The sequence below is a fragment of the Gopherus flavomarginatus genome, chromosome 6 (genome assembly GCF_025201925.1).
Source record: "Gopherus flavomarginatus isolate rGopFla2 chromosome 6, rGopFla2.mat.asm, whole genome shotgun sequence".
NCBI lineage: Eukaryota > Metazoa > Chordata > Testudines > Testudinidae > Gopherus > Gopherus flavomarginatus.
The window spans coordinates 33,389,920-33,406,244 of NC_066622.1; the positions used below are offsets into that span (position 1 = coordinate 33,389,920).

Below are 16,325 nucleotides of genomic sequence, written 5' to 3' on the forward strand. Positions count from 1 at the left end.
CAAGCCAATGGCTGAGTTCCCCTTTGTAAATGGGGCCAAGCCCCTTTGGGTCCCAGCCTTGCAGGGAGAGGTCATGTGGGGTCACTGTTAGTTATTCTGTTGCTCTCTGGCACCCCCTTCTGTGCACATCAGGAATTGCTGCTTAACCTGGCAGAACATGCGTACAAGCGTGTGTTTTTCTGTGTGCACCAGATCAGTGGGTGTGAGTGTGCACATGCACAGGAGCCAACTGAGCGTGAGCTGGCAGAGCATGAGTACAAGAGTGTTCAGGAGTTCTGTGTGTGTCCACACAGTGGCTGTGTGTGTGTGCGCGCACACATGCTGGCTGAGTGGGTGTGCATGTGCACACACTGGCTCTGTACATATGTATGTGCACACACATACACACACTTGCTGGGTGGGTGGGAGGGCCGCTGGCTGGTTGTGTGTATCTCTGTGGGCTCACTGCCCCGCTGAGATGCCAATTAATCACTGCGGCTCCCAGCAGCCTTGGAACCAATTATGGTAAGTGCAGCGCCTGCTGCCTGAAGGGAGGGGGGTGTCAGTGCCTGCCAGCTTGCTCACCCCTGGGGGGGGAGGAGTAGTGCTAGGGGGATGCTACTGGAGCTGTGATAAAAAAAGAACAATCCTTTACATTCATGATTTACAAGAATACCATAAACCAAGGAACCCAGGAGTCCTGGCACCAAGCCCCCCTGAAAACTGGAGATAAAACCCAGGAGTCCTAGCACCCAGTCCCCTTCTCTAACCCCCTAGAACCCCACTCCCTCCTGCCATTAGAAATCTCCTCCCCCACCGCTCCGGTGTTTGTGTTGGGGGAGCTATTTTTAGCACCAATTCCCCGTCCCTGGGTGGTAATGAGCAGCTGCTGTGGCCTCGGTGGGCGGGGGAGGGGGTTCACGCACTCTCCCATCTCCCTAACCCCCACTGGCCTCCCAGAGCCAGACAGAACTCAGGAGGCACCACGCATGGACAGGTGCAGGGTTGGGGGCAAGACCCCAGTTTCTGGGTGAGGTTGGGGAGGGGAGAACCACGAGGGGGAAAAAAAGCAACACAGCCAGAGTATGTTAAGTGTCACCTTTACTGCTGGCTCACAGCCCCAGAACCAACACAGCTGGGGAAAGTGGAGGATAGAGCAGCATACGCCACAGCTCCTAGGGCTCCCAGCCCAGTCCGGGCAGTGGCTGAGACACACACGTATGGGGCCATCATTAAAATTAGCAACAAGTCCCCAGCCTGTTCCATTGCACCTGCCCCACATTAAGAGTTGAAAGTCATGGGGTATTTGCACAGGTTCCCTGCCATAAGTTAGAAAGGACCCCTAAAAATAACATAAATGCTCCCTGAACAGCCAGCAAGTATGTGACAGGACGTATTCTGGGTTCGATTGGCTGTGGGATAGGAGTCTCATGGCCCAGGTGAACCGTATTCACTGAGGTACAGCAATAGGGATGGAACCTAGGAGTCCTGGCACTCACACCCACTGGCTTCCCACAAACCAGGAAGGAAAAAAAACAAACAAACACACACAATGCTCCAAGTGGTAGCAATAGGCTATATGGGGGTTAGCACCAGGCACTGAGACCGCCTAGTGGGGAAATGCAGGGCAGGAGGACAGATGTATGGACAGAGATGTAAGCCAGGATGGGGGTGGGGGAGGGAGTGATTCTGTTTATTTTCAAAGTCAGCAGTGGTTAGGGACTGATTCCCCCAAATTTAAAACCACATCAGGTTAGCAGAGGCAGGGCACCCCACCCTGGATAATCACACTCTAAGGGGTAGGGTGGAGCGGGATGCAAAGATGGTGCGCTAGGAAGAGGGTCACAGTGCTGGGGGCCTGCGAAGGACAACTCCCACACCTCCGCTCCCCCCCCAGGGAACTGACACACTTTCTGCCTTGTTAGTAGATAGGGGACCATGGAATTTTAACCTACAGAACGGGTGTGCCCCAAAACATAGCTAGGTGTTATAACTCCCCACCCAACCCACTTGGGGGTAGAAGAGGGGGAATTTCTCACCTTTAAATAAATAGCATGTTATGGGGGGGCAGGGAGGGGGAAGTTAACCCCCCACATCCCTTTTCTCTGGGTTTCTTCATCCCCCAACCCCATGGAATTGGGGTGGGGGGAGAGATAAGGGACAGGAATCCCAATGTCCCTCTGCTTATTCTCAGCTAGGCAGAGGCACTAAGTAGTGGCCAGTTCTCCCTGGGCAGGGTGCAGGGGAGATCCCTCACACAGAGAGGACGGGAAGGTCCCCAGACACAATGTGGGACATGCTGAGCATCTGGGGGAAGCCAGCACAGTGTCTGTTTGCTGGCACCCGGTGGCGCTTAGTTGGTGATGGGGGGGCAGGGTCAGGCAGGCCTCGGGGGGCTATTCACGGGGATCATCAGGCGCAGGGATTTTGTGGTGGATGGGCTCGACGCCCCAGATCTCACGGGCGTACTGTGCGATGGTGCGGTCACTGGAGAACTTGCCCGAGTTGGCGATGTTTTTAATAACCTTCTTGGTCCATTCCTTGGTGTTCTGGGGAGAGAGACGCAGGTCAGTGGCAATCACACATGGACTGCTGGGGGATGGGGATGGGGAAGCCAGATGGGATGGCTGGGTGAGTGTCAATGGGCAGGCCGGCCGTGTGTGGGGATGGATAGAGGGACAGCATGAATGGAGGTGGAGGGGATGGCTAGATAGAGGAGTGGTTATGGATAGATGAGTGTCTGCAGATGAGGGGTGAGCGCGGGGATGGATGGATAGGTAAAAAACATGTACAGGGATGGATGGGTGAATCCAAGTGACTACCACTGACTTACATAAAATTTGAACACCTTGAAATAAAGGTGAGTAGACAACAGACAGACACAGACATCGCAGCCCCACCTGAGCTCCCCTTTACATACCTCTAGCATTGTGCCTGGTTCTCATCCCCTGGCCGTCAGGACACCACAGGGTTGAGCTTGATGGGTTTTTGATCTTTCCATTTCTCCCTATGAAGTTTCATCTTGCCCCCTTTCCAGCCCCCTGCAGGGCTGCAGCTCTCATCTGAGCTGGTCAGTGTTTCTCTGGGATTGAGGGGCCTGGAACTGAGCTAGGACGCCCAGGAAATAGAACCCAGGAGTCCTGCCTGACAGCCTGTCCCAGTCACTCTAACCCACTAGACCCCACTCCCCTCCCAGTGCTGGGTGCAGTACCCCAGGGAGGCCACTAGGGTGCACACTCACCTTGTAGAGGGCGCTGACATTCTCCTGGCATTTGATGTAGGCTTCATAATCTGCAAACACTTTGAACCTGGAGAGGGAAGGGAAGCAAGAGGGTATCAGGGGTCCTTGTGCATGCTGCCACCTGCTGCCCACAGACAGGATCGACACCCGGAGCCTCTCCCAAGAACATAGCCAGCAGCAGACACCCAAAGCTCTGGGGAAACCCTTCCCCCAATGCCTCAGCTGCCCTTCACTATGGGTGCACTCGTGGGAACAGAACCCAGGAGTCCTGGCTCCCAGCTCCACTTCCCATAATCCACTAGACGCCCCTTCCCTCCCAGAGCTGGGGATAGAACCAGTGCTTAATTTGTGCCAGGGATGAGCCCCAGCACCTCTGGGCTGGGCAGTTCCTAGCCCCGGCACCTTTGGGCTGGGCTAGGCAGGTCAGTTATAAAAGTGAAAAAATTTCTTGAGCCCCAGCACCTCTTTCCTTACAAATTAAGCACTGGATAGAGCCCCCTTCCTCCATCCCACACCAGGCATGTTGCCTCTGTCCCTTATTCCCTCTCCCCAGTGCCTCCTCCCACCTGTCATTGTTCATCAGCATGTTGACAATGTCCTTGAAGAGCTGGGGCTGTTTGGGGGAGAAGAAGCCGCTGCTCAGCTGGTCAATCACCTGTCTGAGCTCTGGGATGCGGTCATAATAGCCCTTGGCACAGTAGCTGGAGGGAGGTGAAGGGGGGCAAGTTACCTCAGGATCATGGCTCCACCCCAACCCAGCGTGGCCTCAGGGGCTCCCCCCAAACCAGAAGCACCCAGAGGACTCCCCAAGCCCCCTGCCCCACCAGCCCCCAAGAGGGACCCCAGCGGCATGAGGAAGGTATGCTGAGGGAATGGGGGCAGGATCCCAACAGGAGAGCAGCCAAACAGTGTGAGGAACCCAGGTGGGGGAGAAACTGGGAAGGGATCCTAGTAGGAGGGGAGGCAGGCAGTGTTGGGAGGGTCCTGGCAGCAGGTGATGGGTGCGAATCTGGCACTGGGTTAGGGGGCACCATGGGTAGGAGATCCAGGCAATGGAGGACAAGATTCTGGCAGCTAGGTCGGGCGGGGGTGGAGAAAGTGGAGCAGGAATCCAGCAGCGGGGAAGAAGGCATGGGAGGGAGGCCTGACAGAGGGGTTCCCTGCATGAGGGGGGGGCAGGGGTCTGGCCCGCACCCTTTCCTGTCCATCTCTTCCACGTCTTCCACCCGCATGCCAAAGATGAATAAGTTCTCCTCGCCCGCCTCCTCTGCCATCTCCACGTTGGCACCGTCCATGGTGCCAATGGTCAGCGCCCCGTTCAGCATGAACTTCATGTTGCCAGTGCCCGAGGCCTCTGTGCCGGCCGTGGAGATCTGCTCCGACAGGTCGGCCGCTGGGATCACTGTGGGAGAGACGGGATCAGCGGGCTGGGGTGGGAGGTCAGAGGTCGCCATGTGGGGCCCATTTGCCTGATCCAGGGCAATTGCAGGGGGTTTGGGGGTAAGTAATGTGGGTCAGAAGCTGCCATGTGGGCTAAACCCAGCCCTGAACCGGAGTGGAAGGGATGGAGGTCAGAGGAATCTGCAAGGAGCAGACAGCCCCATTGGCCTGATCTAGGGTGGGAAACAGGAGTGCCAGGCCCCCCCACTTTTTACCAGCCGTTAGGGCGAGCAACGGGGGGTGAGGGGTAGAGACGAGTGAGCAGGGGGTGTGGTCTTGTGGGGGGGGGTAAGAGGCAGCGAAGGGGCAGGTCTCGGGGGAAGCGACAGTACGGGGGACAGGCCTCAAGGAGAAGAGGCAGCATGGGGGGTGGAGCCACCCTTCGGGTGCCAATGGCCCTCCCCCAACTTTTAGGGACCTTCTGACCCTTCTATTTTCCCACCAGGGGTGGCAGAAATTGCCATGTGGGGTAGATGGCCCTTAGCCTGATCTGGGGCAGTGGTGGCAGGTTTGTGGGGTGGACAGCAGGGTCAGAGGTCACAGCCTCCCTACCCTTCTCAGCCAGGGAGACACGGTAGTTTTCCAAGAAGATCATCTTGAGGCGGTCGCCGATGACGGGGTCATTGTTGATGACGTCCCCGATTGCCGTGACCAGCTTAATGATCATCTTGGCCATGTGGTAGCCAGGGGCGGCCTGTGGGGGGATGGAGGGTGAGACTGCCGTTTAACCCCCACCCTCGCCTCCCACCAAGGGACAGCAGCACCGACAGCAGTGGACCTTGGCCCCTAGGTCTCACCTTGCCGCCGATCATGACAGTGCGTGGCACAAAATGCTGGTTGGGCTCCTTCTTGATCCCTGCAGGGGGACAGGAAGAGACACAGGGTCAGGGCCAGTGTGCCAGGGAGCAGGGCTAGCAGCTGGCCAATCCCTGGCCACCCAGTGAGCACAGCTGGCCTGGAGGTTGGCCTCATAGCTGGGAAGAGTCAGCAGACCAGCTCTGACAGCCAGCAGCAGTGCAGCAGCTGCTCAAAGCCTTTCCCACTGGCAGTGATAACCCGTGCCTTGCCCAGGCCCTGCCCCTGTCTTGCCCCATTCCAGAATACCCAGTCCTGACCTCAGCTCCGATTCCAGGCTACTGACTCCTGCTGCAGCCCCTGGGCCTGACTCCTGTTCCAACTCTAGGCATGGCTGCCCATGTCCCGGTCACTGACAGCGCCACCGAAGAGGTGAGTGGATACTAGTAGTTAGAGCAGGGGGGCTGGCAGTCAGGACACCTGGGTTCTCCCTCTCACTGTGGCATGTGGCTGGGGGTCAGCACTCACGGTTGTAGAGGGTGATGACGTGGAGGCAGTTGAGCAGTTGCCTCTTGTACTCATGGATCCTTTTCACCTGCACGTCGAAGAGGGAGTTCGGGTTGATCTTCACCTTGTACTCCTTCTCCAGATAGGCAGCAAACTTCAGCTTGTTCTCCTGGCGTGGGAGAGCAGAGATGGTAACCTAGGCCTTCCATCCCATCCCCTGCCCTGGGGCCAGATCACAGCTGGCGCCCCCTAGAGGGGAGAGGCCCTGGATCTCATTTCCCTACCCCGGTACCTGTTTAATTTTGGCAACGTCCCGGATAAATCCCTCATCATCCACGTAGGCCAGAAGCTTTTTCAGATGGTCAAGGTTAGAGATGTATTCGTCCCCAATACGCTGGGGAAAGAGAAGGGTCAGAGCCAGACCTGGCACAGGAGAGTAGGCAGACACCCCCTCGTTCTGCCCTTCCAGGGGCAAGGCAGAGGAGAGGGGTCCAACCTATGAATGCCCCCACATCCCTGCATGGCAGCCTGCCCTCCCAATGCCTGTCTATATCTAGCATCCCCCACCCCATAGAGCCCTCCATCCCTGCATGGCAGCCTGCCCCCCAATGCCTGTCTATATCTAGCATCCCCCACCCCACAGAGCCCTCCATCCCTGCATGGCAGCCAACCCCCCCAACGCCTGTCTGTATCTAGCATCCCCCACCTCACTGAATCCCCATCCCTGCATGGCAAACTGCCTCCCAACACCTGTCTATATCTAGCATGCCCCACCCCATAGAGCCCCCAATCCCTGAATGGCAGCCTGCCCCCCAATGCCTGTCTGTATCTAGCATCCCCATACCACACAGAGCCCACATCTTCACATGGCAGCCTGCCCCCCAACTCTCCCCTCCCTGTCTGTCAACCCCACAATCACTGAATGGTGCCCCCCAAAGATCCCGCACTTATTTGTCTGCCTTTTGCATCCTCCAACCCAACCCCCTGCATATCACCACCTAGGATCCTTCCTGCAGGGACTCCGCAGGCTCCCCCCTCACTGCACTCACCTCAGCAATGACCTCAGCCAGCCCTGGGTTGCACAGAACCAGCCAGCGCCGAGGTGTGATCCCATTGGTTTTGTTCTGGAATTTGTGCGGCTCAAACTCATAGAAATCCTTGAAGCTGGGGGGGCGGGGGAAGGGGGGAGAGAAGGGGAACAAAACAGGAAATAAATGAATGAGAGGACCAAGGAGGGAAAGAATCAAAGCAGGACTAAAAACAAACTAGAGGGCAAAGGAGAGGGAAGAGAAAGGCAGAATGGGTGAGAGAACAAACACAAGAATCGATGATAGAGAAAAGAAGGGAAAGAAAGGATAAAGAGGAGAGTGAATGAATCAGGGGAAATGAAGGGAAGAGAACGAAAGAGGAAAGAAGAGACTAAACGAACAAAAAGAGAAATGAATTAGTAAAAAATGAAGGTCTGAGAAACAAACAGAAAAAGAGGGAAAAGAATGAATGAAACAGGAAAATACAGAGGGGCAAAAGTGGAGAAAAAAATAAGGGAACAAACGGGAAAAGAAGGATAAAGCGAATGGAAAACAGGAACAGAACAGAAAGAAGCGAATGAATGAAAAAGAGAGTAAGAGACAATGAAATCGGAAGGATCAAGAGAAGATAAAGATAAGGAATTAAGAGAATGAATGAAAAAGGGAAAGGGGGGGAGAAAATCAAAGGAACGAGAGAAGAGGGAAGAATGAAATGGGAAAAAATGCAAGATGGAAACGAGCCGTGCAGACGAAAGAGGAAAGGAATGAACGGGAAGAGAAGGAATGGGAGTAACAGGGGAGTGATGGACAGTGAGGTGCAAGGGAGTGTAAGGACAGTGAGGGGGCAGAGCATGGCAGGGGGAGGGGCACATACACAGATTTCTTGATGATGTCGGAGTGGATGCGGGCGACCCCGTTGATGGCATGGGAGCCCACGATACACAGGTGCGCCATATTGATCCTCTTGATGCTGCCCTCCTCCACCAAGGACATGCGCCGCAGCCGGTCCAAGTCTCCAGGGAACATGGCATTGACTTTCTAGGGGGGGCGGGGGAAGGGAATGGCAGAGTCAGGATGGAGCAGGCACCCTCAGAGAGCAGCTCTGCAACTGAGCCCCCCCAGGAGGAAAATGGGGGGTCCCCACTGTCCTAGCCCCAGGACACTCATCCCCTCAGCACCCACGCTGCCCCCCAGTGGGAGGCAATCCCAAATGCCCGTGGTTCCGTTCCAAGCCACGCACCTCAAATTTGGTTCCCCACCCTCACCCCAGCAACAGCATGTGTGAATCAGCTGCAGAGCCAGGGCGGAGACCCTAGAGTCCTGACAGCACCTCCCAGCTTTAAACCACTAGACCCCATTCCGCTCCCAGAGCTGGGGACAGAACCCAAGAGCCCTAGACTAACACATTCCAGTTCCTGCCACGTATGGAGGGAAAGGGACTTCTCCACTGCATTAACCCCAGCCCTTCCTGGGGGTGGAGCTTACATCAAGGAATCTCTGGTTAATTTCATAGATGATCTCCAGATGCCGGGGCAGGAGGGTTTCCAGGAGATGGACGGGCCAGCGCTCCAGAGCCTCAGGCAGCACCGTGTGGTTGGTGTAGGCACAGGTCCGCACCGTGATGTCCCAGGCCTGGGAGAGACACAGCACGTGAGGATCCCCAGCACAGCCTGAGATGCAGCAACCTCTGGGTGGGACATGGGGGCTGTTCAACAGAAAAATGATGACACCCACTCCCTACTACACACACCCCTTACCTTGTCCCAGTCCAGTTTCTCGATATCAACCAGCACCCTCATGAGCTCAGGGATGGCCAGGGAGGGGTGAGTGTCGTTCAGCTGGATAGCGACCTACAGGAGAGGGGAAGAACTCAGACCACCAATGACAGAGGATGCATGAGCTTATCTGTGAGAGACCAGGGCTGGAGTAGCTGGGAGCTCCCCCCAAAGCCAGCTTCTGCCCACCTCCCCACAGCGCCCCCTGCTGGGAGAGGCCCAGGCTGGAGTAGTTGGGAGCTCCCTGCACAGCCAGTGCTCCTGACTTGCTCCCTACAGCGCCCCCTGCTGGGAGAGGCCGGTACCTTGTCAGGGAAGGCATCAAAGGAGGTGCGGACGGGGTCCCGGCTGCCGAACTTGGAGGATTTGAAGCGGCGGATGATGTCCTGCAGGGTGGCTGCCACCGTGAAGTACTCCTGCTTCAGACGCAGCTCCTTACCTTCAAAAAACTGCAGAGAGGAGGGGCAGGTGAGGATGGGGCATTCACCAACCCACTCCAGGCCTGTACAATCCCAACCACAGAATGAACTAGTGGCTTCAGATGCAGCATGGGCTCTCTGCAGCCCCTGCTCACAGCATAGGGAAAGTAGTGGCAGACCTGGGAATGTAACTCAAGAGTCCAGGCTCCCTGCTGTAACCACTGCATCCCCTCCCCTCCCAGAGCAGGGGATGAAACCCAGGAGTCCCAACTCCCAGCCTCCCCAAGCAGTAGACAGGAGGTGTCTCACACTCCCACATGGCTGCAGAGACCTTGAAGGGAGTAACATTTGGGACATATCATGAGGGCAGGGATCTGCAGACAGAGGGAAATCCCAGTTTTGCCCAAAGGTGAACCCTCCTGGCTAGTGAGATTTAGACCCATCTGACCCCCTGGACCCTATCCCTGCTGCTGGAACCAGGGGCTGGGTGTGGAAGCAGAACACCCCACCACCATACACAAAATGTATAATCCATACCCTAGGTCTAACAGGCTCCCCCCAGGAAACCCTACAGTGGACACAGAGCACTGGAGTGGGTGGGGGGCTACTCACGTTGTCATTGGGGTACAGCACTCGAGAAATGTTCTCGGCCAAGTTCCTGTCCAGCACAGCTTGGATGTAACCACCAACGTTAACTGAGGGGGAAAAGAGAGAATGGGGCCTTAGTTCACACAGGATCCCTTGCCAGGTGCTGAGGTGCAGCCACCTCTGGGGTAGGGTGCAGGGGCTTTTTGTACAGGGATCCTTTATACAGCAGCTCTGGAGCCCGCTCCAGGGTGGGGCCTGGAAGGGGCTGTTTATACAGGAATCCTTCATGGTGGGGCTTTGCGGTCAGCAGGGGAGGGGAGGCTGCCTCCTACTGAACCCCCATCCCCGGTTACCAGTAGCTGTCTCCCAGCCCTGCTCAGCAGAGGGGGTCTGACACCTGGCCCTTGGCTGGTGCGATGAATCCAGCAGAGAGACAGACCCTTGCCCGGCCTGAGGGCCCCCCCTTCACTCACAGTCCTTGAGGTTGAACTCGTTGGGGGCCCGGGCGGACCAGAGGCGCATGGTGTTGACAGTGTTGTTGCGGTAACCAGGTACAGGTGTATCATAGGGAAGAGCCAGGATCACCTGACAAAGGACAGCAGGGTTAGTGCCAGCCACAGCACCCCAATGAGCATGAAGAGCAGAGAGCCTAACCCCAACCTTTCCCAGAAGGCCTTTTGACCTCGCATCCCATAATACTCTCCCCTCCCCCTTTTTACTGGTGGGGAAACTAAAGAACAAACAAGGTAACTGAATCCCCAGCGAATCAGGGAGATGACCCAGGTATCCTGGCTCCCTGCACACATATTCCCAGGCTGCTGAGCGTGCTGACAGACTCATGCAATGGACCTGTGCTTCTGGGCAATCGCACGTGCATGGAGGCACTTGTGCAAAGGTACATGTGAGCACGCACCGGCCACTAGTGCACAGGGATCTCACACTTGCATGGAAATGCCCACTTGTGCACTTGCAAACGCACCCACTCAGGCATACCTACACACTCACACTATCATGTGCAAAGGCCTGTGAATGCACCTCTCCCCCATGCATACGGCTTGTGCACCAACACCCCCGCACACCCAAGGGCGTACAATCACCACCCTCTTATGCAGGGGTACATGCATGGCTGCCAGGCCCTCACGTAGATACACTCACAGCCTCTCTTGTGCAAATGCACACTTACCACTCACTCAGGCCTCCCGGACTCACCTGCGTGTCGACCCACTTGGTGCCATCGGGCCCATGGTCCACATGCCCATAGAAGTGTACTGGGATCATGTACTCGGGCCGGGCCTTCTCCCAGGGGTTGCCATAGCGCAGCCAATCATCAGCCTCCTCCACCTGCAGAGGGAGGGCAGGAGGAGGAGGGGTTAGTGCCATCCTGCTCCCTGCCCCACCCCGGGATCCCTTCACACACACACTCAGGGTGTCCCACCTACCCAATACCCCATCTCCTGCTACGATCACCTGCGCCACCCAGCACCTGCTGCCTCCCCACCCAGAGCACCCCACTCTGGCCCCTGGGCAACCTCTCTGCCAGGCCTCTCCTGCCCCAAACTGGTGGCAAATCGTGGACCTTCCTACTCGACACTGCCCCCCCTCAGATACACATCTAGTCCCCCAACACACATCCCATCCCCACAGTGCCCTGTCTGCTCCCCTGGGGGAAAGGAGCCCACATCCCAGCCCCCCCCTCCCCCGCATCGTGGGGGGTGCGACCCACCTGCCAGCCCCCAGAGATCTTCTGGTTGAAGATGCCAAACTCATAGCGGATGCCGTAGCCGTAGGCAGCCAGTCCCAGGGTGGCCATGGAGTCAAGGAAACAGGCTGAGGGGGAAAAGGGGGGCAGGGGTTGGGCATTACAGCCAGATCAAGGGGTAACGCAGTAACAGCCAGGCCAGGGGGGCAGGAAAATAGATAGAGATGGGGGGCTGGTAGAGGAGATGTGGAAGAGGGAAAGGCAGTGGGGTCACAGTGATGGGGTGGGAAATGGAGGAGGGGGCAGGCGTGGAATGACTGTGATGAGAGTGAGGGAGGGGTCAGGTAGTGGGGTCACAGTGATGGGGGTGGGTTGCTTTGCATGGTGCCTGGGGCAGGTGCTCACGTGGGTGCAGATGCTGAATGGGGCCCTTGGATTCCTTTCTTCCTCCACTTCTGGGCAGAGCCATGGGTCTTGGGGGACAGTGTCAGGGGACAGTGTCAGGGAGGCTGGGTGTGTGTCTGGGTAGGCAGTGTCGGGTGTTGTCTTGGGGAGCCAGGGTGCTGGGTGTGTGTCAGGGGGGCAGTGTTGGGGGGCTGGGTGTGTGTCTGTAAGGGGGCAGTGTTGGGGTGATTATGTCTGGGGTGACAGTGTCAGGAGGCTTTGTGTGTGTCTGTGAGGGGTCAGCGTTGGAGGTTGTTCTGTCTCAGGAGGTACTGTCGGGGACCATGTGTGTGTTTGGGGAGCAGTGTTGGGGGCTGGGTGTGTGTCTGTGGGGAAGGGTCGGGAGCTGTGTGTCAGAAGTTTTGTCTGGGGGGACCATTGGGGTGCTGGGTGTGTGTCTGTGGGGGCAACGTCAGAGGTTGTTTTGTATGGGGTGGGGAGTGTCGGGAGGCTGGGTGTGTGTTGGGGGGGAGTATTGGGGAGCTGGGTGTGTTTCGGGGGGCTGGGTGTGTGTTGGGGGAGCTCTCCTGGCCCTGGGCAAACAGGGCAGTCGGGTTCCGTAACTGCCAAGCTGGCTCCCCTCACCTGCCAGGCGCCCCAAGCCCCCGTTCCCCAGCCCAGCGTCCTCCTCGATCTCCTGCAGCTCCTCCATGTCCAGGCCCAGCTGTGGGAGAAGGAAAAAGGGGGAGTTAGGGAAGAGTAGCCAGCCCCTTCTTGTCCAACCCATCCCCCCCTGTAACTGCCTCTCCCTGCTCCACCCCCTCTCCTCCCTGATCCCCCTACCTCCCCCCTGGCGCTGGGGTACCTGGTAGGTGGCCTCGTCGCAGGCGTTCTGCAGCCCCAGGTTCACCATGGTGTTCTGCAGGGTGCGGCCCATATAGAACTCCAGCGACAGGTAATAGATGCGCTGCAGAGAGACGGGGCAGAGACGGGGAGGGGGAGGGTTGGGGAGTCCATCAGCCCCACCCCCAGGAAACAGGCTCCATGCCCCGTTCCCTGGCCCACTAACACTGGTCCCCCCACCCCGAGGCTGGATTGGAGTAGGCGTCCCCTACAGGAGAAATACTCCATATCCCATTTGCCACCCTGCTTGGGCAGGACACTCTATGGAGGGCAGAGGGGGAAGGTGGGGTGTGTGCCCATGTGGCTGGACACTGGGGCCCATAGATCCAGCCCCTGCTGCTGAATACAACAGGCCATTCAAAGGCACTCATTGCCCAGCTAACCTTTGGGGGAGGGTGGGTGAGCATCCATCTTGGGTATGCAGCCACTCCCCCTATCCAGTGTCCCAGGCCCCCTGCACCAGTCCCCCACCCCATGGGCTGACACAGGCTCCTTCCCAGATTAAATGGCAAAAGTCAACAGCAAATGTCAGGCTGGGCTAAATTTATCCAGACTCTGTCCTCTCCCAGGATGCTGAGATAGGATCAGAACCAGGGGTCTTAAGAGCTGGGATTCCTCCCCTACTACCTGTCACTTCTGGTGAGAGACCCCATGTACCACTGTCTGCCCCCCTGAGCCAGTCAGTCCCCCTGCCCTCATGCTGGATCACAGCTAGGGCCCTTAGCGGGGAAAGATCCCTTGTCCCATTCCTGCCCCCCCTGAGCCAGACAGCCCCCCCACCCTGGTGCTGGTCCTGTTTCCTTCATCCTTCAAACGTGTTCCCCCCAAACCTACTGCCCTCTAATCCTAAACCTCTCCCCCAACCCTAGCTCCCCCCTTGCAGGTCCCCCTATCTCCCAGCATGCCAGGCGGCAACACTAACTCTTCATATCTACCCATACTGGCTCAAATGTCCAGCCACTGCTACCTCTGTGTTGCCCCCGCCCCAAACAGGAAGGGGTTTAATGGCCTGCAATCCCCTCATACAGCCCCACTGTGATTCCCCAGCCCAGGTGTTCAGCCCCCAGTGCAGGTCTCTGAGAGGCAGTTTGTGCTGACTCCTTGGCTCACACACAGCCAGGACTTGGGGGCTAGCCAGGGATTGGGGGAGGATGGCTGGGAGGGGTGAATCATGGCCAAGACGCTCGCAGAGAGGCATGGGGCCTGGGAAAGAACGAGGGGTGATGGGACAGGAGGACACTGTGGAAGAGTGGTGAAGATAAATGGGGGACAGAAAACCTAAGTGGGAGCAACGAGTACAGGCCTTACAGGTGATGTGGGGGGAGAGGGGAAGGGCAGGGGCAGCATAGGGAGTGGGGGAAGGGCAGGAGCAGAAGTGGCTGTGGGAGGGCAAGTGGGTCTGGGGTCGCATCTGGGTCTCTGGAAGAACCGCCCCATGAGTTACATCCTCCCTCTGCCAACTTCCGGGGGGGGGGGGGGGGAACGCAGAAACCAGGTTCAGATGGTGACAATGGTGTACCTTCCCCCAGCCCTCCTCACCCACTACAGAGCGGGCCCTGAGCACACTGTCCCTGTGGCAGGCTGGCCCAGTGGATGGGACTCCAGTCTTGGACTGAGGACGCTCAGGTGAGAGGGGCAGGTCCCATCCTTGTCCCAAGGAAAGAAGCCTACTGGCTCTGCTCAGTTCCCACTGACCTCCACAACTAGCCAGGGGTGCTGTCCTGTGAACCACCAGGCACTGGGCTGCATGGGCCTGACGGGAGCCAGGGAAGGAGAGTACTGGTCTGGATGAGCCTGTGGGTCTGATCCCAAGCCCTTCAGTACCAATAGCCCAGGCCTTTACTCCCTGAGCTGAAGGTTCTGGGGCAGCTGGTGGCAACAGTCCAGCTGGTATTTATACCCTCTGTGGAGCATGCGCCAAGCTGGTCTGGCACAAGGGGGGGATCCCAGCACTTGAGTCTGGCTCCCAGGTGTTAGGAGAAGGCTAGAGATGGCGCATATATGGGAGGGGAGTTTTGATTTGTGAGCCATCCACTGCCCATGTCCCCATCGCCCTAGAACAAGGGGCCTGTCCAACATCCAGACATCCCTGGCCCCACTATTTCCAGCAGCAGCTCTGACCTGCCTGGGTAGCCCCTCTGCTGTCTGCTCCCCCCTGCCCCAAACATGCCCTGCCCCAACTTCCCTGAACTTTGTCCCCTCTCCAGCCTCACTGCCCTTTTCCTGGTGGTCCCGCTGGCTGCAGACCTTGCCCGGGTGCCCCCCTGCTTCTGACCCTTCCGGCACCGCTCCCGCCTAACCCCTCACATTTGCCCCTCACATTCCCTGCCCCTTGGAATCTCTCACGTAGCGCTGCTGCTGTGCCCAGATCTTTCTCCCGGTCGGGGCCCCCTGGCAAACCCTCCCCAGTGCCCCGTTGCCCTTCCCCTGGTTCGGCTGTTGGGTGTTATCCTTCCCACCTCCCCAACACACAGCCAGCCCGTACCTCCCCTCCAGAGTACCCCAGTGCACTCTCCCCTAGCCCTACACACACACCCCCGGCACCCCCTCTCCACTGCGCCCATGGGCATCCCTCCACTCCACCGTACCCCTTCTCCGGGGCCGGGCGCCCTTCTCCAACGGTCCCGCGTGCACTCACCTTGGGGTCCTTCTCGTAGTAGTACTGCTGGGTGCGGATCCACCTGCCCACCAGGTGGTCGCGCACCGTGTGCGCCAGGGCGAAGTAGTAGTCCCGGGGGGTGGCCACGTTCCGATCCTTCACCAGCGTGAAGTGCAGGTGCCGGTTGAAGTTCTTCTTGAGGTCGGAGACATTCTCCACCCCGGCGAGGCCCCGCACGCTAATCTGCTTCCTTTTCTCATAATCCGACAGCGGTAGAGACATCCTGCAGCCTCCGGCGGGGCCCTGGCTAGTCTGTGCGCACAGCGGGGGCTTTCACGCGGGGGGACACAGGCCCTGGCACCAGGCAGCCGGGCGGGCAGGAGCTGCCAGGAGGGACACCAAGGAGCCGGGATCTCTGCTCTGCCCAGCCCGCTCGCTGCAGCAATACGCCCTAAGCCCCGCCCCTCATGTATTATTAACCTAACCAGACTGGTGCATTATTCATAAGCCCCTCCTCCAGGCCGGAGGGAGCAGGGGAGGCCCTCGCCCGGCCTCCTGGCTGATTAGGCTCCTCCCCTTGGCCTGTCAATTATTCATCTGATCCCGCCCGCGCCTCTCTGGGAATCCACCTTCGCTGGGGGCCCTCTTGGCTGAAGAGTTGTAGAGGTGAAAACAACAGAGGGCAGAGCCCGTGCTGGGCATAAGCAGAGTAAACAATTGCTTAGGGCTCTGAGCAGCTTGAGAGGCCCCTATTAATTATTAGTGTGTGTGTGTGTGGGGGGAAATGTTCCTGCCTTTGGCCCCCGATTGGGCTAGCACCGACAGGGACAGAAGGGGTTAATCACAACAGTAGGAAGTGCTGGTAAAGGGCTCCTGCTATTGTTATTACATGGACTAATAAATATTAAGCAGTGCTTTAACTAATCTCTCCAGCCCCAGACTCATCTGTCTGTCTGTGAAACCCTCAC

General features: G+C 57.9%; 1 protein-coding gene across 1 annotated transcript; it reads right to left on the reverse strand.

Annotated features, from left to right (window-relative positions):
- Positions 1 to 1,063: 1,063 nt before the first annotated feature.
- PYGM (glycogen phosphorylase, muscle associated) lies at positions 1,064 to 15,807 on the reverse strand. The gene is made up of 20 exons (XM_050958871.1): positions 15,397 to 15,807; positions 12,721 to 12,822; positions 12,501 to 12,579; positions 11,496 to 11,599; positions 10,982 to 11,113; positions 10,246 to 10,357; positions 9,797 to 9,879; positions 9,071 to 9,214; positions 8,748 to 8,840; positions 8,476 to 8,622; positions 7,865 to 8,028; positions 7,012 to 7,126; positions 6,255 to 6,356; positions 5,984 to 6,131; positions 5,458 to 5,516; positions 5,213 to 5,354; positions 4,415 to 4,622; positions 3,787 to 3,921; positions 3,221 to 3,287; positions 1,064 to 2,528 (listed from the first exon to the last, which is right to left on the reverse strand). The coding sequence occupies exons 1-20, from the start codon at positions 15,637 to 15,639 to the stop codon at positions 2,376 to 2,378; spliced, it is 2,532 nt and encodes an 843-aa protein (XP_050814828.1). The 5' UTR covers positions 15,640 to 15,807; the 3' UTR covers positions 1,064 to 2,375.
- Positions 15,808 to 16,325: the final 518 nt, after the last annotated feature.

What these genes read in the sequence shown, in the direction of transcription:
- PYGM (XM_050958871.1), bottom strand. Translation starts at nt 15,639, where the DNA reads ATGTCTCTACCGCTGTCGGATTATGAGAAAAGGAAGCAGATTAGCGTG. An exon ending in CGAGTTCAACCTCAAGGACT is followed by an intron (nt 9,880 to 10,245) that starts GTGAGTGAAGGG and finishes TTTCCCCCTCAG; the next exon opens with TTAACGTTGGTGGTTACATC. An exon ending in ATGTCAGCGCCCTCTACAAG is followed by an intron (nt 2,529 to 3,220) that starts GTGAGTGTGCAC and finishes CTCTCTCCCCAG; the next exon opens with AACACCAAGGAATGGACCAA.